Below are 19843 nucleotides of genomic sequence, written 5' to 3' on the forward strand. Positions count from 1 at the left end.
AAGTCCCTATATATCTTTCGATTTGCATGAAATTTGGCAAAGAGTTCTGAATTTGGTTCAGAATGATGTGTGTCAAGTTTCGATAAAATCGGTTCAGATTTAGATATAGCTGCCATATATAGTTCCGTCCGATTAAAGTTAAATGTGGCACCAAAGTCCCTATATATCTTTCGATTTACGCGAATTTTTGCATATTATACTGAATTGTGTCTAGAATGATGTGTGTCAAGTTTCGAGAAAATCGGTTCACATTTAGATATAGCTCCCATATATAGTTTTGTCCGATTTAATGTAAATGGGGCACCAACGTCCCTATATATCTTTAGATTTGCAAGAAATTTGGCATAGAGTTCTGAATTAGGCCCAGAATGATGTGTGCAACATTTCGTGAAAATCGGTTCAGATTTAGATATAGCTCCGATATATAGTTTTGTCCGATTGTATGTATATGGTGCACCAAAGCCTCTATATATATATATTTCAATTTGCGCGAAATTTGGCACAACGTACTGAATTGAGTCTAGAAGGATGACTAGTAAGTGTCGAGAAAATCGGTTCAGATTTTTATATATCTCCTATGTATATTTTCGTCCGATTAAAGGTAAATGATGCACCAAAATACCTATCTAACCTTGGATTTGCCCAAATTTTAGCATAACATACTGAATGAAGTCCAAATTTTGTGAAAAACGGTTCAGATTTCGATATAGCTCCCATTTATATTTTCGTCTGATTTTATGTAAATAGTGCAGCAAAGACCCTATATATCCTTCGATTTGCACGAAATTTGGTATAGCGTACTGAATTGAGTCTAGAATGATGTGTGGTAAGTTTCGGAAAAATCGGTTCAGATTTCGATGTAGCTCTCAAATATACAAATATATTCGTCCAATTTTACATAAACACGATATTTTGCACAACGTATCAAATTGAGACCTGAATGACGTTATTCGTTTTGTTGAAATTGGTACATATGCAACCGTAGCTTCCATATGTTTTTCTATTGAAATTAAATTGTTGGATTTTTAATTGTTACCGAATATCGTATATCAATTTTGCTACAAATCGTTTTCCATAAAATTGTCCCATTGTACGCAGACGACTCTAAATCTGCCCGAATGAAATTAAATTTATTATAGGTTGCAGAAAGACATGAGTATGTTCCTTCGAGGGAACGTTGACATGCAATTGCAAGGATACATATGTACAATATACCAAAGTGGTGAAGGGTATCATGTAGTCGCCCCAGTCCGACTTTACTACTCTCTTTACTGGTTTTTCTGAAGTAATATGGTCTTCAAGACCTTAATCAAACGAAATACCACGGGACGTCTATTATTATAAGCATATTTGTGCAACAGATTTTTCTGGAGATGGTTAATTATGATTCTTAAGTTGGAATTTTTAAAATAACAACATTAACTTAACAACATTAGTTCGCCTTTTGGGGTAGACAAGACATGAAGTTACATACCAAGTTTCGGTATTTGGAGAGTTTGTGCAAGTGATTTGGATTCTCATTTAGCAGAAAATCTCCATACCAATAATTATCAATACTGGCCCATGTTTCGGGTTATCTACCACATAACAGTACCCCAAATTCTCGGCGTTTAAAGGCCTTTGGGCCTAACCCAAATTTCTGGGTAGCCTCCATAAAAGGGTACCCCCTTTATTCTGTAGTTTAAGAAGGATGACCACGACTTTCAATCGAATTGCCTCTAATATGATTTTTCAGGCTTTAGTACGGTATTAAATTGTCATGCCAAAAATTATCAATATCGGTTAACGTTTTGGTAGTTAGCAGTAGTAGTAGTTTAGCAGCTGTAGCAGTAATTTGGCATTCTGGGATATTGGAAAGTACAACACATATCTCTGAACATTTTTTTCTTAAGAGGTCCACATTTTTATAGGGCCTTCACATAAATATGCACCCTCTTTTTCTGCATTATTAAGTTTTTATGCGAATTTTCTCATCGATATAGCTACAATTTAGCATATTAGATTCCTTCATCAAGAATCTTTCCAGAAATTATTAAATAAAGGTTAATGGGGGCTAATTTAACCCCATACAAATGGGGCGCTTAATTTTCAACATGTTGAAGTTCGTGCCTAATATTTTAAGAGCATATATACTACCATATAATGTATTAACATAGCCCCACATAAAAATCTATACCGCTTTAAGGAATTTTGAATGCACACCACCTGGTGGATGGAACGCCGATTTATTAATTAAAATTTGATAAACATGGTTAAATTACAAGAAAATTTATATGAGTGCTAGATCTAAATTTGAACCGAAAAATCTTTTTAAATATTTTTCCAAAAGAAAGGTGTAGATTTTTTTAAAAAATATTGGAACTTCAAACGCTTAGAATAAACCAGTAAGAAAAGTTGTAAAGTCTGTAAAGTCTATATGATACCCTTCACACTTTGGGTATATTCTACATATGTATCATAACTGTCGTCGCCTTTTTGAAGGAACATTGATATGAAATTGAATGCACTTAAATATGTGATCTTGCATAATTAACCTAAAATCGGGCGAAGCACAATATGGGAGCTATATCTAAATCTGAATCGATTTTCAAGAAAATTAGCACACATCATTCTAGACTTAATTCAGTACGCAATGCCAAATTTCATGCAAATCGAAAGATATATAGGGACCATTTACATTAAATTGGACGAAAATATAAATGGGAGCTATATATAAATCTGAACCGATTTTCACCAATTTAAATAGGTTCCTTGGGCGGACTTTGTTTTTAAATTATTTTTATTTTATTTCTAAATTCTAGAATTGGCTGTATGTCGTTCTCGCTTTATAATTTTAACTATCATGCCAATCTTTATACTGCATTGAAAGGCATCCAACTCAATGTTCCTTTCATACCAGAAATCATTGACAATTATTATATAACATTCCACCTTTCGATCACTGTTATCATTTGCAAAACACACTGTTAACAAACTACTTCACACCATCGATATTCAATCATTAGATTTTTTGTTTAGTTGCAATCCGATATATCGCTATTTTACATAGCAGGATAACATACGAATTTCATGTAAACATATATTTTTCTGATTTATATCAATGTCATACAAAAATAAAATTTTATTTAATTTATATATGCACTTAGGTATATACATACGTTTCATACATAAAAATTGTATGAAATTTAAAACAACAACACACCCTCAAATAATAAAGTTTCGTTTTGTTTTTTTTTTTACAAACTTCGACTGCAATCTGGCACATGACACTAATGCCAAATTGCCAGCCAAACACCTTTCATTGGCTGGTCCCCACAATCAATACCAAAAACAAAGCACGGAAAGGCAAAAACAAACACAAAAAACATTTAATATTTACTTTAGATAAATACATTGATAAATGTTTGAAATAGGACCTAGTAACATACTAGACCACATATATGTGCCAGACTATGAACAACAAATACTTGGATTTTCTTTGTTCTCCCTTTTAATCGACTCAAAAGAAACATTTCTTTGAATGGAATAGTGTACTCGTACTTATGTAATGCCATAAACAATAATGTATTTAGTTTTAGCCAGTCGGTCTATAGCCAAAGGTTAGCTAAACATGTTTTGTTTTGTTTTTTTTTTTTTTTCAAAACCTATACTTTCGACCAAAATGGTAAAAGCCGGAAAATCGTGTAAGAGCTTAAACCCTAAAAATGATAAAAACAAAAAGAAGAAAGATAAAAATAGCCGAAAAATAACACGTTTTACATCACGTTTAATTGCAACATTTATGAAATAAACATAACTTTGGAGTTTCGTTTGGTTAGAAATGCATCATAGCGTTAAAATAGCAAAGAATTCATTCATAAAACAAAAGACTTAAGACAGAAACTTATTTTTTTCCATTGCATTCCAGAAGTAAAAGGTATGTCTGTAACTTTATGGAAAACAAACGAGACTATTGATGGAATATCAGAGCTAAAAAGGGTGATTTTTTCATAATTATGATTAAGGAAAATTATACATTCATCTCGGCTTATAAGTCGGAAATTTCCACAGAAATTCATTTCCGTTCTGCTGATGGAAAACCAGTGCAATAAGCGAGAATTTTTATACCCTTCACCATTCTGTGGTAGAGGGTATTATTTAAATATGAAATATAGTACTACTAGAGCTAAAAATATTAAATATTTTTCTAAAGAAATTGAAAAATATAAAAGCTCGAACAAATATTTTGTTTTATTAATGAAATTCAAAAATTATTATTTTTTAATTTTCTGAAGAAATACCAGTGCTATAAGCAAGTATAGTTAAATATTCTGGAGGACTATCAGAGCTCAGATATCAAATTTATGGGTGCAATATTAAAAATATTTTTCTGAGCTGTAACTGATTTTCTCAAAAAAAAAAAAAAAGTAAGGAAAGCAGTAAAGACGGACGGGGCCGACAATATGATACCCTTCACCACTTTGGGTATATTCAACAGATGAAATCCTAACAGACGTTACATTTTTGAAGGACCATTAACATGAAATTAAACATGTCATTTTGCTCAGATATAGAGTTGCTTCTTACAATGGGACAAAATTATGTAAATAAATTTAAAGCAAAATATCGAAATCTAAACCGATTTCATTGAAACTTGTCACATGATATGTTAAATTTATTTCGATATCTTTTGTGCATTCGGCCACATTTAGAGTTCTTCATTTACTAATAAATCCAAATTTCGTGCTAATTGAAAAATATATAGGGGCTTTGGTGCATCATTTACATGAAATCGGACGAAAATATACAATATCTCAAACTGAACCGATTTTCACGAAATTTAACACGAAATTTAAATATATAGGGACTTTGGTACACCATTTACATAAAATCGGACGAAAATATATATGGGACCTATATCTAAATCTGGACCGATTTTCAGAAAACTTAACACGCATCATTCTAAACGTAATTTAGTACACTGTGCCAAATTTCGGCAAATCGAAAGATATATAGGGACTTTGGTACACCATATACGAAAATATATATGGGACCGATTTTCTGGAAACTTAACACACATCATTCTAGAGCTAATTCATTACGCTATGCCAAATTTCGTGCAAATCGAAAAATATATAGGGACTTTGGTACACCATTTACATAAAATCGGATGAAAATATATATGGAGGCTATATCTAAATCGGGGCCGATTTTCAGGAAACTTAACACACGTCATTCTATAGCTAATTCATTACGCTATGCCAAATTCCGTACAAATCGAAGGATATAAAATCGGACCAAACTATATATGGGAGCTATATATAAATCTGGACCGATTCTCAGGAAACTTAACACACATCATTCTAGACCTAATTCAGTACGCTGTGCCAAATTTCATGCAAATCGAAAGATATATAGGGACTTTGGTACACCATATACATTAAATCGGACGAAAATATATATGGAAGCTATATCTAAATCGGAATCGAGTTTTCCCAATTTCAATAGGGTTCGTTCTTGGGCCAAACAAATGAGCTGTGCCAAATTTCATCCAATTCGGATCATAAATGCGAACTGTACTTTGTTCACAAGTTAAGATGGACAGACAGACAGACAGACTGACGGACGGACGGATCTATGCATGGATCGTCTTAAAAAGTGATTCTATGCATATTCACAAAAGGAACCATGTGTCTATCTCGTTTCCTATTGCCTGTTACAAACATATGCACAAAGACATAATACCCTGCACCACAGAGTGGTGAAGGGTATAAAAAATCAGAGGAAATGCCAGAGCTATATGCTACGATTTTTTTAATATTTTTCAGAAGGTCTATCAAGTTGTATGCGCGGATTAGTTTAAATAATTTCCTTTGAAGGACTACTAGAAGTATTAATTTTGATTTTCTGAAGCAATAGGCGAGAATTTTCTTAAAATAAATAAAATATAGGGAAAGAGCTATAAGCAAAATTTTTAATATTTTTGTCAGGAATATCAGATTTAGAAGCGTGGATTGTTTTTAAATATTTTTTCTGGAGAACTATCAGAGCTTTGAGCATGAATAAGTTGTAGGGTTAATAGCTTTGTGTGCCCCAAGAGTCTTACACCCATAATTTAATATACCGATCGTCTTATCTAGACTAGTTGAGTCGATTTACACATGTGTGCCTATCCGCCTGCCCATTATAATTTTTAAATTCGATACAGGCCAAAGTTATGGGCCAATCTTCACGAAAATTCGAATGTCGGACAAAAACTATTTTTGTCTGTTGCTCTAGAACCTCTTAGGCACATAAGTGTGAATTTTGTGGAGGTGTACTTTCCCTCCGGTTGTGATTATTGGCTGGACATTACGACAGTTATCCATATACTAACCTATGGATTTCTAGTTTGATGACAGGAATTTGCAAACAAAGTATTGTTTAGTGATCGGAATCGCTCCTTCTAACTGGTCCATGGGAAAAAGTAAGATTTTAGCGTAATTCTTAATCTTCAGGCATTGAACGTGTCGATTAGCTTCCAAGCAAACACTCAAAGATGAATTGAAACAGGAGCGTAGCTGCCTTGACTTCGGGAATTTGAATATAATTATTCCGAGTAGGGAATCCTAGACAAGTGGCATTTCAGCTCAAATGGTTCCTAGATTGAAAACGGCACTGGATCAGTGTTTAAGTTAGTGGTTAAGTGTTGCGAACTATGTAAAAATAACTCAAAACAGTTAACGAATTTTGGAACGTCTCTCAGGCAGAAATTTTAGCAATTACAAAATTAGATGAACGGTTTGTGGTTGTTAAGTTGCTCCGCATAACTTTTGCAGGGACTTTAATCATAGATAAATAAATTGGAAGGAAATAACCGATTATCTCCCTCGTCCAATATACAACAGAGAAATCTATATCACACATTAACGAAGTTCACAATATCTACTGTGATGATACTGACAGTAAATGGTTTGCGGAACTTGGGTGCAGAATTTCAAGCACCATCCAGCCGGAATTTTCACGGCGGTCAGATTTTTTATTTTTAGAGGCATTAGTTGGAAATTGTTCTTTCATTTTTTTATTGAATATATGTATATTAATTTAGCGATATTTAAATAATTTCACATTAAATCCTTTCCTCCATAATGACAAATGTGGGCTATAAAAACCCACACATAACATTTACCTAATCGATTTGTACATAAATGCCAATTGTTTTACAACTTCACACATTTCATTTCATTGACAATCAAAAACTTAAAACGATTTTTTTATTCATTTTTAATGGCATATTTATCAACGGCAAGTAATCTAAATATCTTGCAGCAAATATAGGTTAATCATGTCGATCTATAAAATGAAAGTCTTTTTAAACGATAATAACAACAACAAAAGCAACAATCAAACTACCAATGTATTATTAAACGATTAGTCATTTACATTTTGAGTCTCTGTAATGAAAGACCCAATCAAATAACAATCACATAAAACTGTAATTGGATTATGTGATTTAACTGGAATTCAAATCGAATTTCAAATGAAATCGTCGCAGTCGTCATTTACTGTAAAACCATAACAAGCCTTCGATTTGGTATGCCTTTAATCAAAACTGTAGAATAATAACTACTTTGCAATGAAATAAGACGAACAACAGCAGCAACAAAAAAAAATGAAAGCTAAACTAAGTAAATAATTGCACGCAATCACTAAGTTGCAATAGCAATGGATTTGTTGTAGAGCTATTTGGTTCTTTGCTGACTTGTTTGGTTATGAGAAAAACGATAAATAAAGAACGGGGTGATTTTAAAAGAGGTCGATTTTTAAATATATGTTAATGTTAAATTTCATAAACTACCAGTATTTGATGGGCTCATTTCTGAAATAAATGTAATAAATATAACTCCATTCATAAAATATTTAAAAAACCGATAATTATAGGGTGAACAATCCAACCGGATTAACGGTCGAGCATGGCTATACTTTACCTAAAAGATATTGGTGGTTAAATTCGAATATTTATATGTGTTACAAAATAGGTTATTAGAGGAAAATAAAGCCTGCTGGTTTGTATGTCCTGCCTGAGAAGGACTACGGGTATGCCATCCCCATAAACCGCCCAAGCTTAATACAATCAACGTCATCTAGATATTCCTTCGTCAAAATAAATCGGCAACAGCAGATCTGAGGTTATGATTCCTTTGAGGGTTAATCTTTGATACGTAGATCAAGTTAATATCGTTCAATTCGCCGACGCCGAACATTTAATACCTTTCACCGTGAGGTGGACATTTCAAATACCTAAAATCTATGAGAGACGGTTACAAAATATGTCTGAAATTCTAAAGTGGTGTTACCGTAATACGAGATACTAACCGAATGGGGACCGATATTGAAAATTTTTGGTAATGAGATTTGACCTCAAAATATAAAATTACAGCCAGTTTGGCTGAAAAACATGTCAAAACCAGAAATTATGGGGTCTACCCTGAAACTTGGGACAATATTGATCATTTTGGTAGTTCCCATTTGCATTAACAACCAGGGAGAAACATAGTAAAGTCGGACGAGACCGCCTATATGATACCCTTCACCACTTCGGGTATATTTTTGAATTAGGATGAACTAAAATATGTGATCTTTACTTAAATGTAAACCGACATAGATCAATCTATAAACATATCATTCTGCAACCTATACTAATTTTTTTATTCTGGACAGATATAGAGTTCTTTGTTGCATTAGGACAAAAATATGTCCATCGGACACTCGTTGATTATTTGGAGCTAAATTAACATGAAGTCGGGCTATGAATATATATGGGCTATGTCTGCATTTCTACAAAATGCAATACATAATTTTTTGCCAAATTTTGTACGTTGTGCCCAATATCGTGTCAATCTGACAAACATGCGGAGTTTGGTGCACCATTTACTTAAAATCGGACGAAAATATAAATTGAAACTATATCAAAATCTGAACCGATTTCTATGAAACATTCACTAATTAGGTTATACTAATTTTAGTAGGGTATCGGCCATGTTTTGGTTCAACGACACTTGCCACATTTTAAGCTATACTATCATCAGTAAGTTGTGGCAAACATTTGTGGCAATTGGCTTAACTTTGGGTCTTTGATGCAATATTTACTTAAAATGGGACGAAATGGACGAAATATGGGAGCTATATCTAAATCTGAACCTTTTTCTTATTTTCAATAGGGTTCGTCCTTAGGCCAAATAAAGCAGCTGTGCCAAATTTCATCCAATTCGGATCATAAATGCGATCTGTACTTTGTTTACAATTTAACATGCACAGACAGACGGACTGACGAACGGGCATGCATAAATCGACTCAATGATTCTATCTCGTTTCCTTTTGCCTGTTACAAACATATGCACAAAGACATAATACGCTGTACCACAGTGTGGTGAAGGGTATAAAAATCATAGAAGCAAAATTCCAAAAAATATTCTGATCCCGGCGATTATTTTTAAGGGTTGTTAAGGAAATGACAAAATTTAATAAGCATAAAAAACAAAATCACATAAAAACGTCGTTTCTTTCAGGACCTCTTTAAATCAGACGAGAGATTGCCATTGTGAATACTTGTAATTATACCCTCCACCATAGTATGGAGGATATATTAATTTTGTCATTCCGTTATATATATCCTTGATCAGGGTAAAATTCTAAGACGATCTAGCCATGTCCGTCCGTCTGTAGTAATCACGCTATCTTCTGAAGGAATTTAGATAGGGAGCTGAAATTTTGCATAGGTTTGCCTTTTGTCTGCAGGCAGGACAAGTTCGAAGATGGGATATATCGATCCACGTTTAGGCATAGCTCCCATATAACAGTACCTCCCAATTTTCGGTATTTTGTGTTTTTTGAGCGCGTTTGTCAACCGAATACGCTGAAATTCGGTACATTGAGTTCATATTAGGTACTAAATGTCTCCACAAAAAATTATAAATATAGGTCCACTTTTTCTGGTAGCCCCCATATAACGGCACCTCATAATTTTCAGTATTTTGGGGGTTTTGGTCGTATTTTTCCACTGAATTGGCTGTAATTTAGTATTTTGATTTCTTATTAGGTACCAAATCTCTCCACAAAAAATATAAATATAGGTCCATTTTTCGGATAGCCCCCATATAAGGGTACCCCCAATTTTCGGTATTTTGGGGTTCTTGAGCTCATTTTTCTACCGAATGCGTTGAAATTTGGTATTTTGTAGTCGCATATGGTAACAAAACTCCCTAACAAAAAATTTTTAATATTCTCTTCCTTTTTGGGATCGTCTCCTAAAACCCCATTTTTATATTAAAATAGTTATATGATTTGTTCCGTGTTTGGGTTTGGTTCTAATACTCTGTTGTAATCATTTCATCTGCGGAAGATACGAAAAAAACTAGAACATAAGGTTCGATAATTAACCTTAGTTATATTCATATATATGAACTGTAAACCGCATTTAGGCCCAGCCCCTGCGTGGGAGGTAGCAGAAGGAGTGGACCGATATTCCCCATGTTGGAACTTGAACTAATATTGGAGGAAATGATAATATAGGCAAAGTTTAGATGAAATCAAACTTTTTTCAAACTAATTTGGTCCAAAGATACATTGGGTCTAGGACCAATAATTAAGACCATAATCGGTTTGTACAAATGTCGGTATAGACACACTTTATATATGTAGGTACTACTTTTTTATGTTCCCTATATTTTTATTTCAAGTACCTGTCAGTATATCTAGAGGGTATCCAAAGTTCGGCCGGGCCGAATTTAACGCTTTTACACTTGTTTTAGACTCTAAAGGCTCCAAAAGGAAAGGGTTGGAAAACTGAAGTAGCAGCTTTACAATACATAAAATTAAGTGAGATTATCGGTTAAGTGCGCCCAGCACCATGAAAACAACTTAAATAGATCAGAATCTTTTTTATAGGAAATAAGTCAATATATGGACCTACTTTTTTCTGCTAAGATGTTTATTACCCTCCAAGACCACGGGATGTCAAGAACCAGAAAAGGCACATTACAGTCCCTTAGATCGAAAATATAGAGATTATAATAAAACTGTAAACCCATTTTGTATCTTATCCTCTATATACAATTTTTGCCAAGATTTGTATTACCCATCAAGAATCCACAAGATCACATCCAAAAATACAGGTGCATTGTTAGCAAATTCCATATTTGCTTCACATTCAAAATAAACAGCTGACCTATATTGCAAAATTTATACGAAAAAAATGCTACCTATCAAGAAACTGAAATGTAAAATTACATCCACTTCGATTTGAAAATTCGGCTAAAATCTCCAAAATACCGAAAATAGGGCGGGACCTTCATATTTTTTAGCATTAATTTTTTCACCCTCCATGAATACGGAATCCCAAATTACTTCCACTATTGTTTGAAATGTGCCTAAGACCATTAAATTGCCTTTACAAGGGGGCTGTTTCTAAACATGGACAATATTGCAAAATTTTCTACATAGGAAATATATTTTGGAATCCGGAAAATCAAACCTTTGGAGAAGATCGTCGCGATCTGCGCCTAACATCTCCTGAGCAGTGCAACTTTTGGACAAACGTAGAATACCGAACAGACCTCGTTTTTAAAGTCGTGTAGTTTAAATTTTCCATAGAGAACCACTGAATACATCTGATAATCTGATAATCATTCTTTAGTCAAGAGGGGAATCTCATCCTATCTCATCAACATAAGCTTGGACCATTCCCAAGGAATAACTATCAACATAATAACTGACAGCAATCTCGCAAAGATGTGTACTCTTCATAATCTCTATTGAATTACAACCCGCAGTAGACAATCCAATATTTGATTACCTCTGGTTAATTGTTAGATTTGGTCATTCTTTGAGATTATACGGATTTTTAGGGACTTCCTGAAGCCCATGTGTCCGTGCGTCGCAATTTGTGTCCAATTGCAATGCTATTGAAATTGTATCCTATTACAATTCGTAAGAATCGTTTAAGCTTTAGACATAGCTCAAATATGTGGTCAGATTATGATATATCATTTTGAATCCAAATTTTGCCCAATTTCATGACAATGAATCACAAGAAACTCACGTTCGTCCGATAGGCATGCAATTTCACATAAACTTCAGAATTTTGTCTAGATCTTTTTCTTTTGCTCCTCTTTGGAGCATAGGAATCTCACGAAGCATGGTTTCGTTAAACATTGCTTTCCTCCAGCTAAGTACACGTAGAGGATTGGCCTGATGTAGCTTGTCATAGGTTATGAGATCGCCATCTATATTTGTCTAGAGACAACGCTTATTTAAAGTTTGAGTTTGCTTATTATGTTGTAATTTTCCTATGAGTGGAGTTATCTTCTGACATTCCTAATTTTGTCTAAATATCATATGTTAATATGGATGCCGAGGTTGATAATTAACATGTCAGGAGGCTTCGGATGTACTTCATCTGCAGTTAACTTTATCACATATTTACAAAAATTCGAAAATGATTTTGAAAAAATTTTCTTCTTCCGCTGAAATTTACATTTTTCACAAACACCAAGAAGAAAAATCTATAAAATTGTAACAAAATACCAAAATTTTTAATTAAAAACACAAAATCCCCATTAAACGAATATAAAATTCCCCCTACAAATATTTCATTTCAATTTACCCAAATTCAAATGAAAAACCACTCAACCACATTGGCAAAATCCAAGAAATTCTATTTGAATGTATTGTTTTTTTTTTTATTTCTTTGCCGTCATTTGGGAATTTCTCATGTTACTCTGGTAACCCTCGCCCATTTGCTGACATAATAGACATCAGTATCCAGACCACCAACGCCTCCACATTGCTGGCTGACTGCGACGACGACGTGGACGATGCAAAATGAAAGTGAAAACGTGTAGCAAACCAACAAACATACCAGCTGACCATTCAGCCGGCCAGCTAGCCAGCCAGTCTTCCAGTGAACTAACCAACCGACCCAGTGACTAACATTAGCTATTCACAAATGTTATAAATTTCAATTTGTTACAATTACAAGTAAGGCAACAAACAAAATGCGGGCCGCCGAACTAGTGAAACGAAGCAGCAGCTTTAACAAAAACCACTAACTTGCTTAGAATGTTGTTAGGTATAGGCAAGGCGCTTTAAACTATTGTGCGGGTAGTAAAACTAATGCAAAGCAACAACAAAATAAAATGTTAACCATGCGCCGCTTGGTACCCAGGGCCCCCCTGTACCAACCTTCTCCTCCTATCACAACTTGTAATGCCTTAGCCCATTCGCTGCACTGTGTAAAGTACACGAAAAAAATGTTCACCGTGCACTTACACAACACGGCGGGTAATAAAAATCGGAATACAATTTACAAATTATAGATTACACACCGAAAACTACTGAGTACTTGTTGTTGTAAGTAACATCTAAAATAACAACAACAATAGTAACAATGAAACTATTTTTCGTTGGTATTTGATGTAGCCAGCAATGGAAGCAATAGGAGTTGTGGATGGCCGTTTGGAAATTACACCAGCAATTAATTGATTTGCTGATGAAGAGCTCGTTGGGTCTATGCCGGACTGTCTGCCCTCCATTGCTCGTCGTTCCGAATGTCTTCATCAAACAATTGTGCATTCGTTTCGTTACATTAATTAGCTATGGTTTGTTTGGCTCTGTCATTTCGTAAATATTCATGGAATCTTTATTTGAAAATATAATCAATTTTTGTTCGAATTTGAATTATTTCAATGAGTGATGCTTTACAATTCAATCAATCAATTAATTTTAAAAGATATCGATCGTTTGACATGAGAATCATTAATGTTATTTTGTATTTCCTTTTTATGATGGAATGGGAACTTAGGATTTTGGTTAATATGAATGCAGTCTTTAGATGAATTGAAATATATTCATGTAACGGCCGATATAGCAAAATCATAATTGAAATCTGCTAACAAGATGTCATACCTTGTTTTTTGAATATGGATTACCCTTCAAAATGAGGAAACAAAACCCCATGCATTATATCCCCAAGAACCTGTATTTTTCTCATGTTACTCCTCTTGGAAATAAACGTCTTCCAACAAGCATTGTCATCTTAAAAGATCGTTCGCTAATCGACACTGTTTGTCATTTCTACTAAGTAGATGATAGGTCTGTTGTAGCCTGTCCTAGGTAATGGGGCAGCCATCTATCGTTTCCTAGAAACAACGTCTCCGTGAATTTTTCGGTTAGGGTCTTTGCTTATTTAGTTTTACCATTTTCCACGACCACCATTTTCTCATACCGAAGTTATTAGAATGCCACTTTTTTAAAATATTCGAAAACCATTTTGAAGAATTTTTCCTTCTAGGAAGGGATTCAAACCAAGCCCACTAGGTATATGTAAATCGATTTTCGATTAATCGATTTTTTGTATTAAAAAAAGTCTAAAAGTCGAAGTCCACTTTTGATCTTTAAGGAAATCGAAAAGTCGACTTTAGATTTTATTCATAATTACGTTGTTTATTATAACAAAGCCCAAATTGCCCAAAACTTACACATTCCAGAATTTTATTTTCTCTGTTGGCATGTTCATGTTCTGTTCATGTAAACAATCGAATTTTTAGTCGATTTTTCATTAGTCGTTAGAAATTCAAAGGTTTGACCAGATCGAAAAGTCGCCGTTTTATTCAAAAGCAAAAAATCGAAAATTCTAAAAGTCGACGCTTACGTTCGACCACGTATCCCTAAAGCACAACGCTATGTAGTCTTACACACTATGCAATACTCTACGCCGCTGGTGACGAATCACGGCTCTATGAATATAAGCCCTATACGACCAAAATCGAACGAAAAAGTTTTTCATGGGAGAAAAACTTCGAAGCAAATGGTCGCCTGTTTCTATAGCAAACTTGAGGCATTTGACTAATGTAGGACGATAAATTGTGAGTGATTCACCGCAGAAAGTTTCCCTGAAGTCTTGGCAGAAATACATGTAATCGTTCGGGACGTTCATTAATGCTAGCTATGCCATGCCATAGATAATAGTTGGTAAAAAGATCTGCTACCCAATGAGAACCCAAAGCACAAAATTTCATCCAATTTCATTGGAAAACTTGCCAAATATGACGAATATTTTGTTGTATCGTTCTATGGGGACTATTCCTAAACTTGGATCTATATATGCCATTTTCAATAGCAAACATCCCAGGAGTAGCGACAGTGTATGTACAAAAGCTCTATCGTAATTTCAACAGACAGTTATAGCAATTTATTATTACCAAGAATATATAAACATGATGGGGTCTACGAGGTATTGCAAGGGAATGACAAATTTAATATACACCCCACCTTTAATATACCTTCCCGAAACTTGGGGTAATATTTAGTGAGATTTTCACCCCCAATGAGAGTGCAAATTAATTACAGCCAAGTTTTCCAGTTTGTTTATGTCTGAGCCCATTTTCTAAGCTAAGCGACTATAATTTGTTATTTCCTATTAGCAGAGAATAGAAAATCTCTTCGATCTTGGTGTAGGTTGGGTTAAAAAAAATACGATACGGACAATTCGGATCAAATCGATGATTCTACTTGATTCATCTAGGAACAAAAACATTTTAAAAATGTTGACACTTTGTGGAGTGGGCACCAGAATGAGTCGAGCGATGAGTGCAATCCTCAGGAGTGGTCTAGGTTTTGTAAAAATATTTGTCATTTCATATTTGTAGAGAATAAAACAACCTCATGGTGGAAAATGCAGCTTCCTGTTTTAACATACCGATATAAGGTATTTTTAATGAGCATCTAACAACCTATTTAACACCTCAGGAGAAGTTGTCCTATAGACTCCATCATCGGATTTAATTTATGTTTCGTAAAAATATTAGATGTATAATAGATGGTTCAAATTTCAAAATGTTGGCACTTTAGGGGGAGGTACCAGAAGGTGTGGAACTTGGTGTAGGTTTGGTAAAAATATTACTATGTTCAGAATTCGGATAAAATTTAACATTCTACTTGCTTGATATTGGGACAAAACAATTTTAATAATTTTGACATTTTGTGGAGTGGATACCAGAAGGAGTCGACCGATGAGTATCAAATCGGACAATCCAGTCTTTTGATATTGGATTCAAAACTGATTACGCTTTGTGTGGGAGGAACCAACCAGAAGTTGTGCAATGATTGGTCTCATTATTGGATTTATAAGTTTTCAAATATTGACCCTTATGGGAAGGTACCACAAAGATTAGACCGAGATAATTCAGTTTGGTACAAATCGGTTAGTCCGTCCTCATGATATTATAAAATTAACACTATATTGCCGAAGTCGGTCATTTTGACCGTTTTTCAATTTCAAGTACAAAAACAACTGCATATATAATGACACAGCTTTTTAAAATTTGGTAACTTTTTTATAATAAACGTAATTCTATGTGGTACAAAAAGTCACCAAATTTAAAAAAAAAAGTGTTTTTGTACTTGAAATTGAAAAACGGTCAAAATCACCGCCTTCGGCAATCTAGTGTTAATATTCAGAAAGATGTTGACCATTTTGTGTGAGAGGTACCAAAAGAAGTGTAGCGAATATAAGCGGATTCCCATCTTCGAACTTGATATAAGAAAAATTACAATAAGCAAAGTTGAAATGAAATCGGTAACACCCTTCGAGAGTTTGGAAATCCACTCCATTAACTCGTATATCTAAACCGGGTCCGAATTTTAAATATTTTAGGTTATACCTAAATAACTTAGCTTTGCAAAATTGTATGCCAATCGAGCATATTTTGGGTCTTTTGTGCACCATTTACTTAAAATCGGACGAAATATATATATGGCAGCTATATCTAAATTTCAATCGAATTCAACGAAACTTAACAATCGTCATTATAGCCTAAATACGGTATGGTATTCCAAATTAGGTCTTATCGGGCAAATATTGGAAATTCAGTGCACCATTTAAATCAAATCGACAACTATAGAGGAATTACCCTTCTTCCCATCGCATATAAAGTGCTATCCAGTGTGCTATGTGAACGATTGACATTATTCGACCATACCAATGCGGCTTCAGACCTGGCAGATTTTCACTCTGCGCCAAATCCTGGAAAAGACTCACGAAAAACACATGGACACCTATTCGCCGACTATAAAGCCGCATTCGACAGCCTTATCCGTTCAGAGGTGTTTAAAGCCATGTCTGTGTTCTGCATTCCTGCAAAATTAATAGGCTATGCAGGATACCTTTAAGTGACACAAGGTCAGCAGTTAAAGTCGGAGCCCTTCAATACCGAACGAGGATTCAGACAAGGTGACAGTTTGTCGTGTGATCTTTTTAACATCCTACTGGAAAAGGTCATACGAGACGCAAAGGTGAACAGAAATGGCACTCTGTACACCAAACAACATCAGTTACTCGCCTACGCCGATGACATCGATATAATAGGTCGAACATTGCGAGCGGTAACAGCCACATTTGAACAAATTGAAAAGGAGTCTGCCAAGGTAGGTCTGGCAGTAAACGGCGAGAAGACCAAGCTGATGGTATCAACGCGCAAGACGTCCAGTAGACTCGGACCAACTGTGGAACTTGAGAAGTACAGCTTCGAGGTAGTTAAAGATTTTATATACCTTGGCATCGACATAAATAAAACGAATGACATCAGTTTTGAAATTCCGAGAAGGACTGTGATGGCCAACAGATGCTACTATGGTCTAAATAAGCAGTTCAGAAACAAGGCCACCTCACGCAGACCAAACTCAAGAAAAGAATAGAAAAGACAAAAGGAAAATTATTCGAAAGATCTACGGGCCGATCTGCGTCGACGGTGAATATCGGCGTCGAATGAACAACGAGCTTTACAATTTATACGCGGACATCGACATACTCAGTCGTATTGAGCTGCAGCGACTACGGTGGCTAGGCCATATTGTGCATATAAAAGCGAGCCTACTGATGGTTCCGGTAGAAGGGGAATGCCACGAATTAGATGGAAAGACCAAGTAGAAAACAACATCTTTGAACGTGGCCTTTCAAATTGTAGGAGATGCGCACAAGACCGACGCCCTTGGAAATCTTTTTTAAGTTCGGCTTATGGAACAACCGTTCTGTAACAAGCCAGCTAAGTAAATAAGTATTTAAATCAAATCGGGCGAAATATGTATGGGGCTGTATTTAAATCTGAACGGATTTCGATGAAATTTAGCACTCATCATTATAGACGTAATTCAGTATGCCATGCACAATTTCGTGCAAATCGAAAGACATATAATGGCTTTGGTACACTATTTACATAAAATAGGGCGAAAAAATATATGAGAGCTATATTTAAACCTGAACCGATTTCAACGAAACTGAACACACACCAATCCAGACTGCATTCAGAACGCTATGCTAAATTTACACAACTATGTTGTCAGGGTATTATAGCTTTGTGTAGCCCCAAGAGTTTGGCCCTAGGCCCACCTTTAAGTATACCGATCGTCATATCTCGACTAGCTGAGTCGATCTAGACATGTGTGTCCGTCCTTCCGTCTGTCCATTATAATTTGTAAACACGATACAGGCCACACTTATGGACCAATCTTCACGAAATTTTGCATGCAGGATGGGTTCGGCCCAATGAAGACTACTATTGTTTTTGGTAAAGATCGGTTAATATTTTGGGAGATGAAATGGACCAAATACTTAATTTTTGTCGGTTTTTCTGGTCGCTCCAGAGGCCCCAATTATGGCCCAAAAATCTCGAATTTTTGCATGGATAAGGGGATTGAGCCAAAGAATAAACATGCCTGTTTTGATAAAGATCGGTCGATATTTAGCGGGTCAAATGGACCCTGACTTTTGTGTGAAAAATTAAAAACTTTGTATTCTATAGCTTATATATTTACTCTCGAAGGACATAGACCCCAGGATTTGATAATATATCCAAGAGGAGTGGTTGATCTTTCAAGGTGTTTACGTATTCACATATTATTTAGTAACCCATTACCACACTAGAGGGCGGAAATATAGCGCTGATCGCTTTGAATCAATCTAATCAATCTATAGGCCATAATTGAAAACCGAACATAACAACACAACCCACGGTGAAGGGAATCTGGACAAGTAACAAGTAAGACAAGTTGTACTGAACATTAGTAATATTTGCCGACCTCTAGTCGGTCAAAAGGGTTACAATATCTCGAAATATTGCCAAAGCTTAGAGTATAGAACCAAAAAAAGTTAGATTTTCGTGGAAGTTGTGTAGGGTATCATATGGTCGGCCCGTTCGACTATACTGCTCCGCTCACTGGTTATATATACATAAAATAATAAAGTCGGACTGGGCCGACTGTATGATACCCTTCACCGCATTGGGTATATTCTACATATGTCTCCTAACAGACTCCTCCTTTTCGAAAGAACATTTACATGAAATTGAATTTAACATGGACGGACAGGTTTTCTAAAAGAAACCATATGACTGAACATTTTAATACATATTGTTTTATATTTTTTTATTTTATTCATATTATTTTTTTAGAACTTATAAAAATTTAATCATAAAAAAATAAACTTACCAAAAGTAAAAATATAAATTTGATGAATCCGCAAAAGTGTGCCATGCCTGGTGTCTGTCGTTGAATTTGGCACTTAGCTGGTGATGATGATGATGGTAAAGATCAGCTGCTATGGTAGATACTATTCTCGTTGTTGGTTTTTATTTTTAATCAAACGTTTAAATGTGTTCTGCAAACTATCTTCCGATGAAGATCTCTCAGTCTAATTTTTGTATCGTTCGTTGTGAATCGTGTTTGTCTGAATATGTCAATGATAGTTAAAAGAAGATTTAAAACAAAATTCTTGTTTTGGGGATTTACTTGGATACTAGTTTCGTATTTTTCGATTTTAAAACTTTTAAAA

General features: G+C 34.8%; 1 protein-coding gene across 1 annotated transcript in view; it reads right to left on the minus strand.

The window, feature by feature from the left end:
• Nucleotides 1–19564, minus strand: part of LOC133329397 (formin-J) — a 53593-nt gene extending 34029 nt beyond the window's left edge. Inside the window, exon 1 of the mRNA XM_061537870.1 lies at nt 19501–19564. Coding sequence (XP_061393854.1) covers nt 19501–19545 — 45 coding nt within the window. The 5' untranslated portion in view covers nt 19546–19564. The remainder of the gene's footprint in view (nt 1–19500) is intronic.
• Nucleotides 19565–19843: the final 279 nt, after the last annotated feature.

The sequence above is a fragment of the Musca vetustissima genome, unplaced genomic scaffold (assembly GCF_032173495.1).
Source record: "Musca vetustissima isolate MV318-11 ecotype Yass unplaced genomic scaffold, APGP_CSIRO_Mvet_v1 utg17689, whole genome shotgun sequence".
Classification (NCBI taxonomy): Eukaryota; Metazoa; Arthropoda; class Insecta; order Diptera; family Muscidae; genus Musca; species Musca vetustissima.